Source organism: Salmo trutta, chromosome 40 (genome assembly GCF_901001165.1).
Source record: "Salmo trutta chromosome 40, fSalTru1.1, whole genome shotgun sequence".
Classification (NCBI taxonomy): domain Eukaryota; kingdom Metazoa; phylum Chordata; class Actinopteri; order Salmoniformes; family Salmonidae; genus Salmo; species Salmo trutta.
The window spans coordinates 21,044,040-21,062,769 of NC_042996.1; the positions used below are offsets into that span (position 1 = coordinate 21,044,040).

Consider the following 18,730-nt stretch of genomic DNA (forward strand, 5'->3'; position numbering starts at 1 on the left):
TGACCAGTTTGGATTGAAAGGTGGGAATGCAGTTGAACCAGAGTTTTCGCGTAGGGTTCTCACATCCCATTTCCTGGTTACTGATGATGTCATGTCACCTCTGGCTACAGAATCACGTCCGAGCACCTTGAACTGTGTGAGGGTGGCTCACATAGGCCTATGCAGAGCTTCGAAAGCTTCGAAATTGCTTGTGACATTCTGATTTTATATATAGGTTATATCTGGTTGTGACAGATAGGCAGGTGTTATTTGCATATACACGACACATGCTTAGACACACACACACACACACACACACACACACACACACACACACACACACACACACACACACACACACACACACACACACCACCATCAAGGGCCACAGGAACTTTTAAAAGGTTGGTCCGAGCGAACGTCTGCTGTTCCACCCATTCATCTGGGCGTATGTCAGTCTAAAGTATTTGATGCCTTTGGTCTGTATTTTTAGTTTACTTGGTCCTGGAGCTCTGGTAAAGCAGCATGTTGCAGGGAAGGAAAATAAGAAAGCTAGCTTCGCTGTGCTGCATGTTCATTGAGGTAAGTGGGAAGCAGATGTTATGTTGTCTCTTTAGGATGTGTGCATTTATGGATTCATATGGATTATTTGATGATTAGTGGAAGTGCTGAGCATGTAGATCTACAGTATGACATCAAGTGCCACACTGACTAAGGGAAGAAAAGTATGAGAGGCAGGAGGAGAGAAGCAAGCAAGCAAGAAAGAAAGGAAGAAAGAACTATGGCTTTCACTTCATTGGAGTGAATGTAATGGTTTATCTCTACCTATTCTATTGTATTCAACAAATCAAAGGGGGACAACGGAGAAGCCGGTGGAAAGTGTAGGTTGGGAAGAGGCAACGAAGGTGCAATGACGCGAAAGCGCAAGAAAAAGCGCTGCTAAGATCAGAGGTTTGTCTCCTGTGTATACGCCTTCGTTTGACGAGTACATACTTACGTCTCCTGATTACAAACCAAGTAACCTTACTTATAGGTCTTCATGCTCTCTTGAGAACCTTGAGGATCTTGAAATGGAGTCAGTCGGCAGTGGCGAGCACTCAGAAGTTGAGCCAGTCCAGGATGTAGTGGGCCTACCTGCGACAGCAGGTGTGGTAGAGTCTTTCAACGTTTGCCCTGAGAATCCTACCAGAGATGATTTTGGATCGTTAGGAGTGAGATTTTTAGAAAGGGTTGATTCCTGCTTTTTGGCTGACCAATATGTTGTGTCGAGCTGGGTAAAGGGCGAACTGGGAATGGTTACATCTGTGAAATTTCGAGAAGTGTAATTGTTTGGATTTTTTTATGTATCCGTCTCCCAGAGGAAGCGGGCGCTTTGAGTCACGCGGCTCGGGGTTAAACCCGTGGTGTGCTTTGCTCTCCGGAGCAGGGCGCCGCTGAAAGGGGTGATCTGTGGGGTAGCGTTGAATGTAGAGGTGGATCAAATGAAAATGAAGATTCCTAGTGTTTGTGACTCCCGCAATTTGGTGAGACATAGACCCGGTGGCAACGGCAAGACTGAAAATACCCTGTCTGTCTTGTTGAGCTTTGATCCAGAGTTTCTATCTGTTAAGGTTAGGTTATTTTTGCTATTCTGTGAGGGCCTATGTTTAGAACCTGCTACGGTGCTTTAGGTGCCAAGGATTCGGACATGTTGCAGCAGTGTGTAGAAGGGAGATCCCACAATGTGAGAAATGTGCATGAGGGCATAGTCAGAGGGAGTGTACAGTTGGGATAGAGAAAGCACTGTGTGCCAACTGTGGGGATGCCCATGCAGCTGGGGCTACGAAGTAACCTGTGAAAGAGAGAGGTTGAGATTGCCAGAGTTCGAGTTGGGCAGAAAGTTTCCTATGCTGAGGCAGTGAAGAGAGTAGAGGATATCCCAAGGGTGAGTGATTCGACTGGTAGCCTCCAAGTGAGCAGGCCTGAAGCGAGAGAACCAGAGAGGATGAGTTTTAGTATGGTTGGATTTCTTGCGGTTATAGCCATGGTGATCAACTGCACTGATGGAGCAGACACCACCGAATATAGATGTGGTAGTTGCAGTAGTAGAGCAATATTTGGGTGTGAGAGATTTTAGTGCAGAAGATCCACAGGAAGTTTTGAGAGAAGGGGTTATCCATCGTGCCAAAGTAGTGGGATGGGGTGGTTGGTTTTTGGGGATAATGTATAGTTGCATGGTTAGATGGTGGTGCAATTGAAGTTTGTCCCATTCCTCTTTTCCCTTTTTGGGGGGGTGACCAAAATGTGCAATCCGCACTCCGACCTGCGAAAGGCAGCACCACAGCGTCTAGTCTGCCGGAAAACCACACGAAACAGAAGAAGAAGAAAAAAGTCAAAGGTGATTGGATAAGGGACTTTCGACGAGTTCTAGTAGGCGTGTCTTCAGAGCGGTTGACAGACAGCGCAGCCAGCGGCTCGATAGTTGCTAGAGTGTGAGGATTGCTCAGTAGTTGGTTGAAGAGTGAACGGAGGATTCGACTGGTCGAACGTTGGAAAGTATTCGTCTTTTTGCGGTTCAAAAAACTAGTTTGAGGAGGTGTAACAAACTTTATTTTCTATTTGTTGCTTTGCTATTCGTTTTTCATTCGTTTTTTGATGCTGACAAATTTGAAGATATTAGTTTTCTCCTCAAATGACGTGGACTAGCACCATGAGTAGTGGTTACAGCAGTTTAGAGGAGGACTCCGAAGAGTATTTTTTCACTGCCAGAACATCGTTCTTTAAGAAGCCTTCAGGGAAACCAACCCAGTGCAAGGTAAATTAACTTTTAATTTATGCCAACGTCTCACCTGGTAGCTACTGTGTTTTGTCTATGAAGTTAACGTTCGCTGTTTAGCAACAGGTTGCTAAAGGGCTACCAGTTTCGCATGTAGTCTGCTCGACAGTATTTTCAACGTTACAAATGGCAGGCAGGCTAGCTAGCCATTCCATTAGCTACCGTTAGCTATCAATTATTTGCTTAGGCTAAATCCATATTGGTTTGCCAGGCTTTATGGTTTAGATTTGAATGGCGCTAATCTGATGGTGGGCAGTAATACCCAATCTGAGTGGCACGTGCAGCTAATATATTTCAGAACCACGTGGAATCGTACTTAGGATAGCCACTTAAGGGCCCCTAACACTTCATATTTTAAACTATAGGCAACAATTAAAGTGTATAGTTGCATTTTAAACAGTGTAAGAGTTGGTTAATTGGAAACGTGCATGCCACAGGAGACCTTTAGTCCCTGATTGGGTTAAAGCCCATGACTTCCTGACTGGGGTATGGAACTCATAAGGCCAGTTTGTGCTCATCAATACTGGTCTGTCTCTCAGACCTCAAGACTCTACATATAATGTAACAGTTATTGTCCTGTCACATACACAACTGCATTCACTATGTATGTGGTGTGTGAGCTTGCAAACTCTTCTCAGCCTGACCTCTCATATTTCCATATGATCTTGACGGTCATATTCCATGCCAGGCTGCGGACAATGTGGCCCATGCAACACACATACACACTATGCCATGAAGGGACTTGCCCAGTAAGCATAATGCTGTCTGCCTCCACAATGGTGTTATTGTGGGTGAAATGTCAAGCAGAGTCTCTAGTTAAATCTCCAGCAGCTCAAATCCTGCTGAATGGGCTTCTATTCATCAAGCACATGTGAGTGACTTAATGCATTCTTTTAAATGTACTGTACTTCATGGTGCCATCAGTTATACCACTGCTGCTTGTTTCAAATATGATTCGTGGGCTGAGAACTCAATCCTTTCCCTTCTGACAGAACCACCACCAACATACAACAGTTAGGCTACCAGTTAATGATAAACCTCAGAAGGTCTAGTTAGGCTAGTTCGTTTCTTCTCCTGAGTCATTCCATAGCGATGTCTCCCCTTGAGCAATGGTTTTTGTGGTGATTTAGATTATGTTGGCCTTGGCCCATGTTTAACCAAGAGTGCCTTTTCATTGTGGTGTGTCTTTACAAGTCGAAGCTTCAGCTTCAACATGCCTCTAGTCTTTCTGTTTACCCCTTAGCACCATGGACACTCAGGGGAAATGGAGTCTCAAAAGGCTCTGACCCTGCCTGGGCTGCTGGGAAACAGCTGCAATAGACAGACAGCTTCTGAGTGACGGGGCCTCATAACCCTCCTCAGCTAGTCTCTGTGTCTCCAGAGTAGCTAGCTAATACTGTGGACTACTCTGTAATTAACAGCCTTCTCTCTGTGTATACGGGAGGAGAGGACCCTAATGGGTCTGTAGTGGAGCCATGTCATAGTTATATTGATGTATAGTACATTAATCATAATAGTAGGTGTTTAGTATAAGAGTTTGTGTTATTAGTTATGGTAGGGTTTTAGTAGAGCTGGGTTGGAGCCAGTGAATCAGTCGGCTCCAATCTACCATGGCCGCTGTGTGTTTCTCTGCTCCAAAGTCAACAACGGCAGACGCTTACATAAAATGATGACTACGCATTATCTTCTCTGTCAGTCTTCCTGTATAAAACTCAAACTATGGGCTACCTTGGTCACAGAGAGGGCTGTTTGTTGGGTTGAGTGGAGGACAAGCAGTCACTATCTGTGGTTTGTGTGTTTTTGAGTGCTGTACAACAGTAATGCATTTCAGTCTCTCTCCTTGAGTGCTCTCTGTTTCCAGATGGAGAGGAAGGGAGAGAAACAGCTTAGTATCGGTCTTCCTCAGACATCAGAAACACATGCTCTGTCCGTACCAGAGGATTCCCCAGAGTAATAGAAGGGGATGGAATCACACCCATGGTTTCCAACAGTTTCTGTGGTAGATATAGAAGCTGCTTTAGCCTCCCTTCCAGTCTCTGTTGGTGGGAAAAGGCCCCTTTTAGTTGAATCTCAGTCCTGTAGGTTATATTCCCGTGAGAGTACAGGAGAGGGGCTTTGGTGGCAGAGGCAGTGCCCCCACACCAATTCAGGGAGGCTGGGTTTGACTTGTCTATGACATCACCTGACTGCATGGTGTGCAAACTCCATGTCAGGACCTTAATCAACCACACAATCCATTAACACACCCTCCCTCACGTGTCTCCCCCTCTTCCAACGCCACCCCAGGTTCCTCAGCTATTGTGTTGCAGTTCCTGAATGTTCTCAGTTTTGTGTCCGGTTCTCTTTCTGCTGCCACTTTCAGTCCATGTTGTGCATCATTACTAGAGCTGGGACTAACTTCCTTGACATTTTTAGTATTGTGGCAAGGAAACACAACATGAAGGGGATTTAACGTCTTTAGGAAATCAGCCCTAGTGTTGGAAACAAACATCATTATGTTGTCAGAGTCGCATGCATTTATTTTCCAAGCTATAGCACACTATTTTACATACAGCAGGTTTTTAAAGTACCAAAGAGTTTAGTCTGATTCGTGTTTTCATTTTTGCCATGGAAATAATATTGCGGTATTGGTATTGTCCTGGCCCTAATTATTACAGTATCACATTTACCACAGTTCCTCAATTTTGTCCTGTTTGTCGTCTTGCTGTAGGAAATGAGGAAATGTAAACAAACATGCAAGTCCAAAGTACATACAACAAACCTGTTCTCCAGACCTGCTCTTCCTCCTGGGCTGTACTATGCTAGCATTCGCTTAGCACTAGCCTTTGGGGAGTGGAAAGGGTCTGAGTGAAAGAGAAGACCTCCAGGAGCCCCAGCCAATCTCTCACTCACAGTAGAACCTTAAGTCTGCTGTGAGTTTACATTATGGCAGCCAGACCTCTCCAGACGCCTGTTCCAGAAGGAGAGCTCTGTCTATTCAGAGACGGGGTGTCCATTTTTTACTGCATACTGACATCTCTTTTAGTGTGTGTCAGAGCTATAACCCTTCTGACTTGAGACTTCAGCTCTGGAGATGAAGACAGTTTGGCAGTGGTACACCCAGACTAGACAAAATGTATGATCTGCTCCAGGGAGATCTCCAATAGATATGTATAATTAACAAGATGTGTGTGTGTGTGTGTGTGTGTGTGTGCGCGTGTGCGCACACACACATGAGTGCCTGTGTTTAAACTGACTGGTGCCACTACATTTGTCCCGTCATCAGCTTTACACAAAGCCTTTCGTGTCTGTTTCGATGTGGCGTGTTGATGATAGGAGACTGAATAGCATGCCTAAGCAGTGGCAGAGGGCTCGGGGCACCACTTGAGGTATAGACTGTTTGAAGAAGAGTCCCTGAAGCTTTATATTCACAACATAGCCGACCCTCAACACCGTTGAGCTCAACTCGGCTGTGTGTGTCCGTGGGCTCTGCGTGTGTGTCAATGGGTGCAATGCAGGCCTGTTTCCTTCCTGCTGTTGTGAGTTTTGTTCTGCTGCAGAAAGGAGAGAATGTCAACAGTTTCTCTGTTTAAACCGAGCAAGACCCACACAGCATACTCTACCAATCCAGCCCTCGCAGCTACTGATAAAAAGAAGAAAAGACTGATATGGAAACATCCTTCTTAGTTTAGAAATGCAAAACGGGGCCTAAAGTCATCTAGCCTACATGTTGAATAAACACTGTGCTCTGAAGTTGGGTTTTACTGCAGGGAGTTAGTATGGGTGTAGGCTACTTTATGATCAGTCTTGCTCTTTTATGTTGCTGTAGCATGACCTGCCTACACATTACTTAGAGCAGCAGACAGTTATAAAAGAGCTTTAAGTATTCTGTTCCAGAGGAAACAGCTCTCGCAGTCTCAACATACACGCAGAGCAGGCTCCTTGATAATATGATTACCTTTCGAAGACTGCCTGCGTCATGAAGCAGATGAGGTGTTTGTTTAACACTGGACCCGTGTGAGTGTGCTCGACTACTCATGCATGTACAACCACATCAGTCATGGAACGGAAGCACTCGATGCTAGATCAAGCTTTCAGACCTACTGAACTGTATCACGTGGTCATGTCCCATCCTAGCAAGACCACAGAACAGGTGGTCTGAGACACGCACCCCTTCACTGTCTGTGAGAGAATCCCCCTTTCCTCTGGACAACAAACTGTCATTATCCTGAATAATGCCCTGTAATGGAACTACTGAGGCCCAATAGGGGCTCGTTCTTACTCATAGGTCCCAGAAGACACCTGGTCTACAGGTGGATATTACACACTAGGAAGGGCATCCAGGTGGTCATTTAACTGAAGAGTCGGCCACCACCCTCATTTCCCCTGGCAAGGGTCAGAGGTCAACTGTTTTAGATCAGAGGGTTGTGGGTCACTATCCTCGAGGGTCCCTGGCTGCCATATGCTGTTTCTGGGAACAGTTAGAGAAACTGGCTGTGGCTGTAATTACTGTACCACCATCACACACAAACACACACACACTATGCATGTTGTCTGCACACATTACACACTACGCACAAGCTCCACACACACACCACTGCACACTATGTGAGAAGGGGAGGACATACCAACAGTATAGAATGTATTGGGTCTAGTAGCTACATTTTAAATGTATGCAGTGTATCAGCTGATCAATCATGCCACTTGTAGGTCAATGTAAGAGTAATGTAACATGACGTCTTGAAGAGATGAGATTGAAGCTGCTCAGGCCAGTGTGTTGTGGAAACCCATTCTTTACTGTAGGCTTAAAGTGTTTATTGCATTGTTGATGGGTGTCCCAGCACTCTCAATACACACTTGCATATGGATGTTCCAGCCCGAGTCCTATATCGACATAACCTGAAAGGCCGCTCAGCAAGGTAGAAGCCACTGCTCCAAAACCGCCATTAAAAAGCCTGACTACAGTTTGCAACTGCACATGTGGACAAAGATTGTACTTTTTGGAGAAATGTCCTCTGGTCTGATGAAACAAAAATAGAACTGTTTGGCCATAATGCCCATCGTTATGTTTGGAGGAAAAGGGGGAGGCTTGCAAGCTGAAGAACATCATCCCAACCGTAAAACACGGGGGTGGCAGCATCATGTTGTGGGGGTGGTTTGCTGCAGGAGGGACTGGTGCACTTCATAAAATAGATGGCTTCATGAGGATGGAAAATTATGTGGATATATTGAAGCAACATCTCAAGACATCAGTCAGGAAGTTAAAGCTTGGTTGCAAATGGGTCTTCCAAATGGACAATGATCCCAAGCATACTTCCAAAGTTGTGGCAAAATGGCTTAAGGACAACAAAGTCAAGGTATTGGAGTGGCCATCACAAAGCCCTGACCTCAATCCTATAGAAAATTTGTGGGCAGAACTGAAAAAGCGTGTGCGAGCAAGGAGGCCTACAAACCTGACTCAGTTCCACCAGCTCTGTCAGGAGGAATGGGCCAAAATTCACCCAACTTATTGTGGGATGCTTGTGGAAGGCACCCAAAACGTTTGACCCAAGTTAAACAATTTAAAGGCAATGCTACCAAATACTAATTGAGTGTATGTAAACTTCTGACTTACTGGGAATGTGATGAAATAAATAAAAGCTGAAATTAATCATTCTCTCTACTATTATTCTGACATTTCATTCTTAAGATAAAGTGGTGATCCTAACTGACCTAAAACAGGGAATGTTTATTAGGATTAAATGTCAGGAATTATGAAACTGAGTTTAAATGTGTTTGGCTAAGGTGTATGTAAACTTCTGACTTCAACTGTACATGTAGGTAGGGGTAAAGTGACATAGATAATAAACAGCGAGTAGCATCAGTAAAAAAATATATAATGAAGGGGGGGAGAGAGTCAATGCAAATAGTTCAGGTAGCCATTTGATTAACTGTTCAGCAGTCTTATGGCTTTGGGGTAGAAGCTGTTAAGGAGCCTTTTGGGTCTAGACTTGGTGCTCCGCTACCGATTGCTGTCCGTGGGCTGTACCCACTACCCTCTAACACCTTACGGTCAGATGCCGAGCAATTGCCATACCAAGTTGTGATGCAACCGTTCAGGATGCTCTCGATAGCGCAGCTGTTGAACTTCGAGGATCAGGGGACCCATGCCAAATCTTTTCAGTCTCTTGAGGGGGAATAGGCGTTGTCGTGCCCGCTTCACAACTGTCTTGGTGTGTTTGGACCGTGATAGTTTGTTGTTGATGTGGACACCAAGGAACTTTTAAGCTCTACCGCCCCGTCAATGTGAACGAGGGCATGTTCAGCCCTCTTCCTGTAGTCCACGATCAGCTCCTTTGTCTTGCTCACATTGAGGGAGAGGTTGTTGTCCAGGTCTCTGACCTCCTCCCTATAGGCTCTCATCGTTGTCGGTGATTAGGACTACCACTGTTGTGTCGTCAACAAGCTTTAATGATGGTGTTGGAGTTGTGCGTGGCCACAGTCGTGGGTGAACCGGGAGTACAGGAGGGGACTAAGTACACACCCCTGAGGGGCCCTCATGTTGAGGATCAGCACTGCGGATGTATTGTTACCTACCCTTACCACCTGGGGGTGGCCCATCAGGAAGTCAGGATCCAGTTGCAGAGGGAGGTGTTTAGTCCCAGGGTCTTTAGCTTAGTGATACTCTTTGTGGGCACTATGGTGTTGACTACAGCTCAGTGTTCAATGAACACCATTCTCATGTAGGTGTTCCTTTTGCCCAGGTGTGGAGTGCAATTAAGATTGCGTCATCTGTTGATCTTTTGGGGTAGTATGCGAATTGGAGTTGGTCTAGGATTTCAGGAATGATGGTGTTGTGAGGCATAACCAGCCTTTTCAAAGCACTTCATGGCTACAGACGTAAGTGCCACGGGTCGGTAGTCATTTAGGCAGGTTACCTTGGTGTTCTTGGGCACAGGGATTAATTACGCCTTTGGATGGCGATTGTGACATTGAAAAATAGATGAAGGTGCAATAACTGGTCTCTTCACTGAGCCTTATTATCCCTCTGAGTCTTAGTAACAGCCCCGCTGTGGCTGGCTGCTATGGTCACTGCACTGTATGGCTATAGCTGCTGGTCTCCGCCCTGGCTAGTACTGCAGCTGTGTCTGTGTGATTAGTGAGAATGCTTTGTCTACGACTCCTGTCGGAACAGTCCTCCATCAGCCACACCATTCATCTCACACTCCATTATGCATTGTACCACACATGCCAGAGATGGGCCTGTTCAGGGTTCTATTGGTGCTGAGAAGGGAATGAGCCTCGGTCTGTCAACCTCTGTCATGTCCATGTGGTATGGGTTTATTCATGGTAGGAAAAGCAACCACACACCCCCGTCCCATTCCCACAGAGTGTGGACAGTTTGCTAAATGTGACTTGTAACCCTATAGGGCCTCTGTGTGCTGTGTTTCTGCACCTGGTTAGTGCCTGACTGAGTGGTCTAAGCGTGCGTTGACTGAGATACACAACCATGCTATCACATGTTCTTACTTCTATTTTGAATGGATTTAATTGAGCACTTATTCAGTTTGACCTGCTCAGGGTAAAGAGAATACTGTCTGGTTCTCAGAACAGGACCGTTGTAGTATGCTGCTGGCGGTTATCTATCTAATCACACACACACACATACATATAAACAAACATACCGGTTGAGGTAATGGTTGTCACAGGAGAGTAGCCTTTAGTTAGTTAATGATGAACGACTGCTGGTTAGCTAGCCGCCTTTAGGCCAATATAATGAACAGACCTTCAGTTTCACAATGAGAGGCTTGTCAATGTCTCAACTCTCCATACTCCAGGTCGAGAGCCTTTCATCAACGTTGATTTGAAGTAGTGCTGTTTTGATTGTCAGAGTTGAGTCTACAGTTGTAGAATATTAGCCTGTTTTGACTGCCTTGGAACAGTTAGTACAGTACTTTCCCCACAGGTTTAGGGTTTGATGTGACAGTCTGTACCATGCAGCCAAGGCCCTTAAAATTAATTTTCTGCTGCAGTTTCCCTGCAACTATGCTGACTGAGTGGGATAGCCTTGTGTTGCGCTTGTTACTCTCTGCAGTGTGGTTCCTGTCTGTCTTTGCTAAGTGAGGGTTACAGACACGATAGAGTGGGTCAATGCTACTCCCCATTAACTAGCTCTACAGGCTAGCTCCCTGCCGATTCATACTTCCGTGGCAGTTTTCATGATGCATACTTTAGGAGTGTTAGTCAGACAAGTCTACTTCCTCCCAGAGTGAACCACCATAGTATCACATTTGCTCAGTCATCCCCATATTCCACATACTGTGTGTTTTCTATTGTGTTCCTGTCTCTTGACACAGACACACCTGTTTTTCATCCCTCTTTATTATCCTCAATGTGTTGGTCTATAGGAATGTTTTCCCTGTTACTGTAATCCGATCTGTCTGAAGCCAGGCCTGTTTTATGTCTCTGAGATGGAGATCCACTCTAGAGAGAAGTGAATCAGGAAGACAGAGGAACAGTGCTGGGCCTAGTGCTATTTGTTACACTGCATTCCCTATGTGTCTCCTATCGCTCAATGCCATGTCAAATCAAACTTTATTTGTCACGTCTTACCGTGAAATACTTACTTACAAGCCCTTAACCAACAGTGCAGTTCAAGAAGAGTTAAGAAAATATTTACCAAATAAACTCAAGTAAAAAGTAACAAAATAACAATAACGAGGCTGTATACAGAGGGTACTGAGACAATGTGGGGGTACAGGTTAGTTGTTAATTTGTACATGTTAGGTAGGGGTGAAATGACTATGCATAGATAATAAACAGCGAGTAGCAGCAGTGTACCAAACAAATGGGGGGGATGAGTGTGTTAATGTAAATAGTCCGATGGCCACTTGATTAATTGTTCAGTAGTCTTATGGCTTGGGGGTAGAAGCTGATAAGGAGCCTTTTGGTCCTAGACTTGGCGCTCCGGTACCGCTTGCCGTGTAGTAGCAGAGAACAGTTTTAACTTGGGTGACTGGAGTCTCTGACAATTTTATCGGCTTTCCTCTGACGCGACTTTTATATAGGTCCTAGATGGCAGGAAGCTTGTACTGGGCCGTACATACTACCCTCTGTAACGCCTTACGGTCAGATGCTGAGCAGTTGCCTACCAGGCAGTTATGCTCTCGATGGTGCAGCTGTAGAACTTTGAGGATCAGTGGACCCATGCCAAATCTTTTGTCTCCTAAGGGAGAAAAGGTTTTGTGCCCGCTTCACGACTATCTTGGTGTGTTTGGACCATGCTAGTTTGTTGACGTGGACACCAAGGAACTTTAACATTTTTTACATTTTAGTCATTTAGCAGACGCTCTTATCCAGAGCAACTTACAGTAGTGAATACATACATTTCTTTTTACATTTCTTTTATTTTTTATTTTTCTCTCCGTACTGGCCCCCCGTGGGAATCGAACCCACAACCCTGGCGTTGCAAACACCATGCTCTACCAACTGAGCCACGGGGAAGGCTACTACAGCCCATACGATGTTAATGGGGGCCTGTTTGGCCCGGTCTTTTCCTGTAGTCCACGATCAGCTCCTTTGTCTTGCTCACATTGAGGGAGAGGTTGTTGTCCTGGCACCACACTGCCTAGGCTACATACTATAGTGAGTGTGTGTATTGTGTGGACTTCTCCCCCTGTGGGCCTCTCTCACATTAGGCTGACAACATGCTGACCCAGCACAGTGGTTTGAGGCATGTTGAGTCTTCCCCAGGCAGTTAACGTGAACTTTCAATCATCTCTGTCTCCCTAGGTAACATGTCTGTGGTCTGCAGTGCAGGGTCCAGGTTTCCACAGAGCCAGCTAATAACACTCAACAGTGGAAGTCTGGGGTATTGTTGGCCTGGGTTCTCAAAGCACTGGCCTACGGTTCTGTTCTGGGAAGTGTCTTTCAGTGCTGTGAAATGTTCAATTGCCTCACACACTAAAATAGCTACTGATGAACTGGGAAGTCTGCCTTTCATAATGTCACATCTCACCACCCCATGCTTACTCCCCGTTGCTGAAACGAGCACACACACGCACACAGTGTTGGGTAACCAGCTTTTCAGATGAAGTGATTGGGGAGGATGTGGTGTAAAAGCCTGAGGAGCTGAGAGGTGTGAGGAAGTAGAACAGTCTAGTTATTGGACTACAGCAATGTAATGTCTTTATTATAGGCCTAGGCTACATGCTGCAGTAATGAATCCTGTCTGCACCAGTCAGTTGTACTCAGCACACTGATATTAAGCCTATATTTCAGGAGTCTTAGAAAAACAATAACTGTGCTGGAACATCCTGGCAAGAAGCCACTTGGTGGTGAGGAGTTGAGTTATCAGCACTGTTTTGTGTGGTGAAGCTATACAGCTGTGGGATAGCTGTGTTGGAGGACAATACTAGGGCTGACATCGTTTGGGGAATAAGCTTTTGGTCGACCTAAGATTTGTTAAAACATTTTTAGGTCGAGCAGTTACAATTATATATTTTTTTTAACATTTTATGGAACATCTTGATTGAAGCCTGTCAGTGGACTAATCCATTGCGGAGGCCGTAGTACATTTACAGTTAATTCCCATAATTTCTAATCTACAATGTTTGGTTACTGTAATTTCTGTTAATGGATTCAAAATATTATTATTCTTCTACAGTTTTCATTGTCGGAGTGGACATGTTGTTAGCGGAGCGCACAACCTAGGCTACACTTGTGAGAAACACGATTTGGTATGTTTTATTCTGTTTATGAGTTAATATATTCATTGTGTTTTGTTTTTTGGAGCGCTGGCTCCTCGGCTACCTGGCAAATGTAGGCTTATAAATGTGCACCTTTGGCGATCTGATCGTATTTCTGTCTTAACTCACCACCACTAATGAGCTGTGGAGCTTCTCAGTCATTTTTTTATTCACCTCAAACAGCAAGTAAACAAAGTATGTTTTTACATCCGTTGAGAATTGTTCCTCAATGTAGCCTTTTTTAAAAAATCTTTCCAGCTCTCTACCTTTTTTAGATCAGCATGAATTTTTTTATGAATAAAATCTGATCCAGTGGAAAGAAATAAAATTTGCCTACATCTGTGTCTGTCCGTAGCTCTGGTGTGGGATAACTCTGAGGGGCCAGAATATTTTATACAATGCTGAAAGTTTGTTAGCACAAGCTTCCTGCTGGACCAAGTTGATAGCCAATGTGTTTTATTTTTTTATCAGGATATTTTGTTCCTGCAGGCTGCAATATTTTTATTTGTTGGCTTTATGTAGGTTATTTTTACATAATGGCTGTAGAAGTTACTTTCATATTCGTATTATTTTCATTTAGATACAAATACTTTATTATAAAATAAATAACTAGATATAGTGATTTTATTTAGTGTCTATATATGGAAAAATGCATTCAAATATTTATATATAATCTTGGTCGACAGAGTTGTCCTGTTCTTTCGACCAAACGATTGGTCGAAATGTTTGAATGTATTTTTCCATACATAGACAGACACACTGAATAAAATCACTCTGAATATTTGAATAAAACCACTACATATGCACTGAGCTTGTCTGTTGCTTTAAGCACACTGTTTGATTAAATAATTAAGACGCACAAATGACTCGAGCCCAATAGTCATGGTGTTTTTTTATTTAAAATGACAGCGTGTAACTGGTGCACGTTCTCGCGCTCCTCCCTACTGCAGTGAAAAGGCACCACCTCAAGTGTTTATTGTGCTGTCTGTGCTGAAGCTGCAAAATCTTTTCATCCATTTAGTTTCTTGTTTCTGACTGAAAAGTTCTGTTACTGTAATCCCTAATTTGTTTAGGAATAACATTCCCTATTCCATTAACCCTTTCTCTCTTTATGTGAAACGTGTAAGCATACATGTGATCAATAGGCTATAGTTCAGGCCCTATCATAATCCCATACATTTCTTATAACAATGTCCAAGGAACATGTAATGTTGACAGCAAAATGGATGTGTAGGAGGTGAAAAATAAACTCAAAGGGTGAATGTTTACTGGTTGTTCAGAAGGGAAATGGGGAAGTCAGATCAGTAGAAGACATTTGACTTAGTTGTGGAAACGTTGTCTGAGTATTGTGTGCCAAACAATTGCTGTTAGATTACAAGGTCCCTGTGTGATGACACGAACAAATGAATGATTGATTGATAGACACAGTAGCCTATATATTGAAATGTTGGCCTACAGCATCCATCTTAAGCCTACAGCTCGATGCTGGTTATACAAGGATACTATACAAAGCCTACTAATGATAATAACGTTACTTATTATGATGATCATAATAATAATTGGAATAATGACAGTAAGGAGATCAAGAAAAAGGGTGTAGGAGCGAGAGCTGCGTGCATATTATGTGACAAACAGGTGCTGTTAGATTACAATATATTTTGTCTGCCTGTTTGGAACAGTGAAAACAACACTAAATAATACATTCCAAGTAATACCAGTCTCTTCTAACAAAAAAACATTGTATAGCAAAGATGTGAAATTGCTTTATCCAACATTTTGCCCTTAGATGAGGCTTGGTGCTCACAGAATCAGTAGGCTATTAAACAAACACTCAAACAGGCAACAGAAACAAGATCAGTCTTATTTCCGTAGATATACAGCACCAGTCAATAGTTTGGACACCTACTCATTCCAGGGTTTTTCTGTGTTTTGTACTATTTTCTACATTGTAGAATAATAGTGCAGACATAAACTATGAAATAACACATGGACTCATGTAGTAACCAAAAAAGTGTTAAACAAATAAAAATATATTTTTTATTTGAGGTTCTTCAAAGTAGCCACCCTTTGACTTGATGCCAAGGTAGGATTATGGCAAGAACAGCTCAAATAAGCAAAGAGAAATGACGGTCCATTATTTTAAGACATGAAGGTCAGTCATTCTGGACAATTTCAAAAACTTTGGAAGTTTCTTCAAGTGCAGTTGCAAAAACCATCAAGCGCTATGATGAAACTGGTTTCATGAGGACCGCCACAGGAAAGGATGACCCAGAGTTACCTCTCCTGCAGAGGATAAGTTCATTAGTTAACAGCCTCAGAAATTGCAGCCCAAATAAATGCTTCACAGAGTTCAAGTAACAGACACATCTCAACATCAACTGTCCAGAGGAGACTGAGTGAATCAGGCCTTCATGGTCACATTGCTGCCAAGCAACTTTAGTCTGGCTTTTTTATGGCGGTTTTGGAGCAGTGGCTTCTTCCTTGCTGAGCGACCTTTCAGGTTATGTCGATATAGGACTTGTTTTACTGTGGATATGGATATTTTTGTTCATTTTTCCTCCAGCATCTTCACAAGGTCCTTTGCTGCTGTTCTGGGATTGATTTGCATGTATAGCCAACTAGCGCAAAAATAATATTGCCACATCGTCAAAACAATATGATACATTGTCCCCAAAAAATCCAAATATGGAACTCACTTTTTTTCTTAGCTCCCCTTCACTACCTCAGCCCCCTCTATCTCATATGTTTCAGACTTGGTGTGGAGCAGTAGACTAGTGCAGTAGACTACACATGGAGCACAGACTAGGAGAAACAGGCACATCCCAACTCCCCAAGATTCAGATTTTCCAATCTCCAGTGTTTTCATACCTCCGCTAGATAGGGGGTCTGTGGAGATCTCTATCAGCAGTCTGTGCGTTCTAGGCCAGGGGCCTGTGGGGAGAGTCAGCAGTTCTACCGGGGTGGTTTCCATTCCTCTTTCTCTTTGTTCAGCCCAGAGTTTGTTCTGTGCAGTATTTTTTTGTGCGTGTTCAGCGGAGGGTTTCAGTCCTGACCTCCTTACTCATCCTCAGTAAAGCCACTTTCAGGTATGTGTGTCCATTGACACCACAGGAGGCAGAATGGACTCTCTCACTCTGAGCCCACTGAGCAGGAATTCACCTCTGTTCTATCCAGTGGGACGCTAAGGGATAGATCACACACTCCTGCTGCAGTCAATGGAGTGGTTTAGTCTTTCCCATGTTATTCTGTGTATGTGCATGCAGTACTGGGTCAGACTCAGGACAGTAAATAGCAGCTGGAATCCCTCCAGGTCAAAATTAATACTGTGCTGTTTGTAGTGTGGTGTCAGGGAATTGGCTGTGGTATAGTGGTAGTATAGAAGCTCCAAGTGGGTTTTCACTGGATGTGGTGTATGCAGTGCTTGGTTTATGTCTACAGAACCTGCATTAGTTGAGGAATGTCCACGTCTGTTATGCGGAGGAAAGGTGTGGCTGCTGTGGATTTCCCCTCTATGCTGAAGAGGAAGTCCCACACAGAGGGGCGGATAGTTGCTTCATCACTATAGCACTGAATGAGACTAGTCATGGATTCACAAACTACCATAACACATGGTCAAACTGCTCTTCCCTGAATCTTTATCTAGAACAATATCCACGCCCATACATCCAGATGTAGGTTGTCAGGGGTGTTTAGTCTATTTCCAGCCTTTCTTAGCTTGTTTTATTTTCTGCTTGAGAAGCATGGCTGTCTGGCTCTGTCCATCTGTAAACGGATAACATCAGCTGTGTGTAATCTATATTAGTCAGGCGAGGAACTGGTTTGACTGACTGCGACTGACACAAAGCACAGCCTATTCTCTCTCCATTGAACACACCAAACACATTACACCACACCTCGCACTAGAGGTCGACCGATTAATCGGCATGGCCGATTTCAAGTTTTCATAACATTGCACTCCACGAGGAGACTGCGTGGCAGGCTGACCACCTGTTACGCGAGTGCAGCAAGGAGCCAAGGTAAGTTGCTTCCTAGTATTACACTGATTGTTTTTTTATCAAATAAATCTTAACATAATCACTAGTTAACTACACATGGTTGATATGACTAGTTTAACTAGCTTGCCCTGCTTTGCAAATAATCAATGCGGTGCCTCTTAATATATCATCGAATCAGTCTACTTCGCCAAACGGGTGATGATTTAACAAGCGCATTCACAAATTGTATTTTTATATATATGGCTTTTTTTGGTCCTTCAATAATTGGTATCGGCGTTGAAAAATCCTAAACGGTCGACCTCTACCTCACACACATTGCTTCACACGTTAAGCTACACCCTCACACCTCTACTTAACCCTGCACTGAACTCGTAACTCTACTAAGGCTTACTCTAAGCACTCAACCCCAGAGCCACTTTACCGCACGCTGGCCCACAGCTATCCCACATTGCTCTGTGCTCTGCCAACTGACTCTTCACCCTAAAAAAACAACTCCCCTCTCCTCCCTCCTCCTTTATCAGTCCGACTCTTATACCTCTGCCACCCCAGCTAACCCTGCCTGCCTCAGGAAAAGTTGCCTAACTGCTTACTTCAATCAGGGTACAGAGGGAGAGTATAGGCTTATCGTTAATTTAACGGAGTCTAATCCGACTGGCATTCATTAACCTTGATGCTGCAGTAACTACAGTGAAGGGAGTGTAGGGGTGACTGAGTGTAGGGTGGAGAGGTTAAGAGCGACAGGTTGAACTCTCAGGGACAGTCCTAAAATCTGTTCTGTGTTTCTGCTCTCCTCCTCGCCGGCTGCAGTGTAGTGGCCCGTGGCTAAAACAAACACTGTGTGGGAGGGAGAAGGCTGTTTTGTTTTGTGGCATTACCTCATCAGCATGTTTGTTTTGCCTTTTGTCTCACGCTCCGGCTCACTGGTGCTCCTCTGTCTGTATGTACTCAAATACACTCCCTTTTACATACTCTGCCTCGGAACCTAAAGTAATGATACCGATGTTAGTTTGTTCAAGACCGCAGTCATGAGCTGGCTCGGCACTGAGCCATCTGTTGTAGTTGATCATAACCTCTGTGAGGTTCTGTTTGAAACAGAGGTAATCCTATAGAGCTGGTCGTGATGGCTATCAGGCCAATCAACCAACTCTCTCTCTCACAACCCCTGTGGTCATGGCCCATACAATAGCAGCTAGCAAGTGTTGTCATAACCATCACCAACCTCTTTCTCTGTGGCT

At 44.1% G+C, this 18,730-nt stretch overlaps 1 protein-coding gene across 4 annotated transcripts in view; it reads left to right on the forward strand.

The window, feature by feature from the left end:
• The window catches only part of LOC115180529 (ras association domain-containing protein 3), a 57,025-nt gene that overhangs the window by 26,309 nt on the left and 11,986 nt on the right, over positions 1-18,730 (forward strand). Inside the window, exon 1 of one of the 4 annotated variants that reach the window (XM_029742691.1) lies at positions 2,425-2,773. The exons of the other annotated variants lie outside the window; for them this stretch is intronic. Within the exon in view, the coding sequence (XP_029598551.1) occupies positions 2,651-2,773 (123 nt within the window). The 5' untranslated portion in view covers positions 2,425-2,650. Of the gene's footprint in view, positions 1-2,424; positions 2,774-18,730 lie in introns of those variants that run through there. 4 annotated transcript variants of the gene reach the window in all.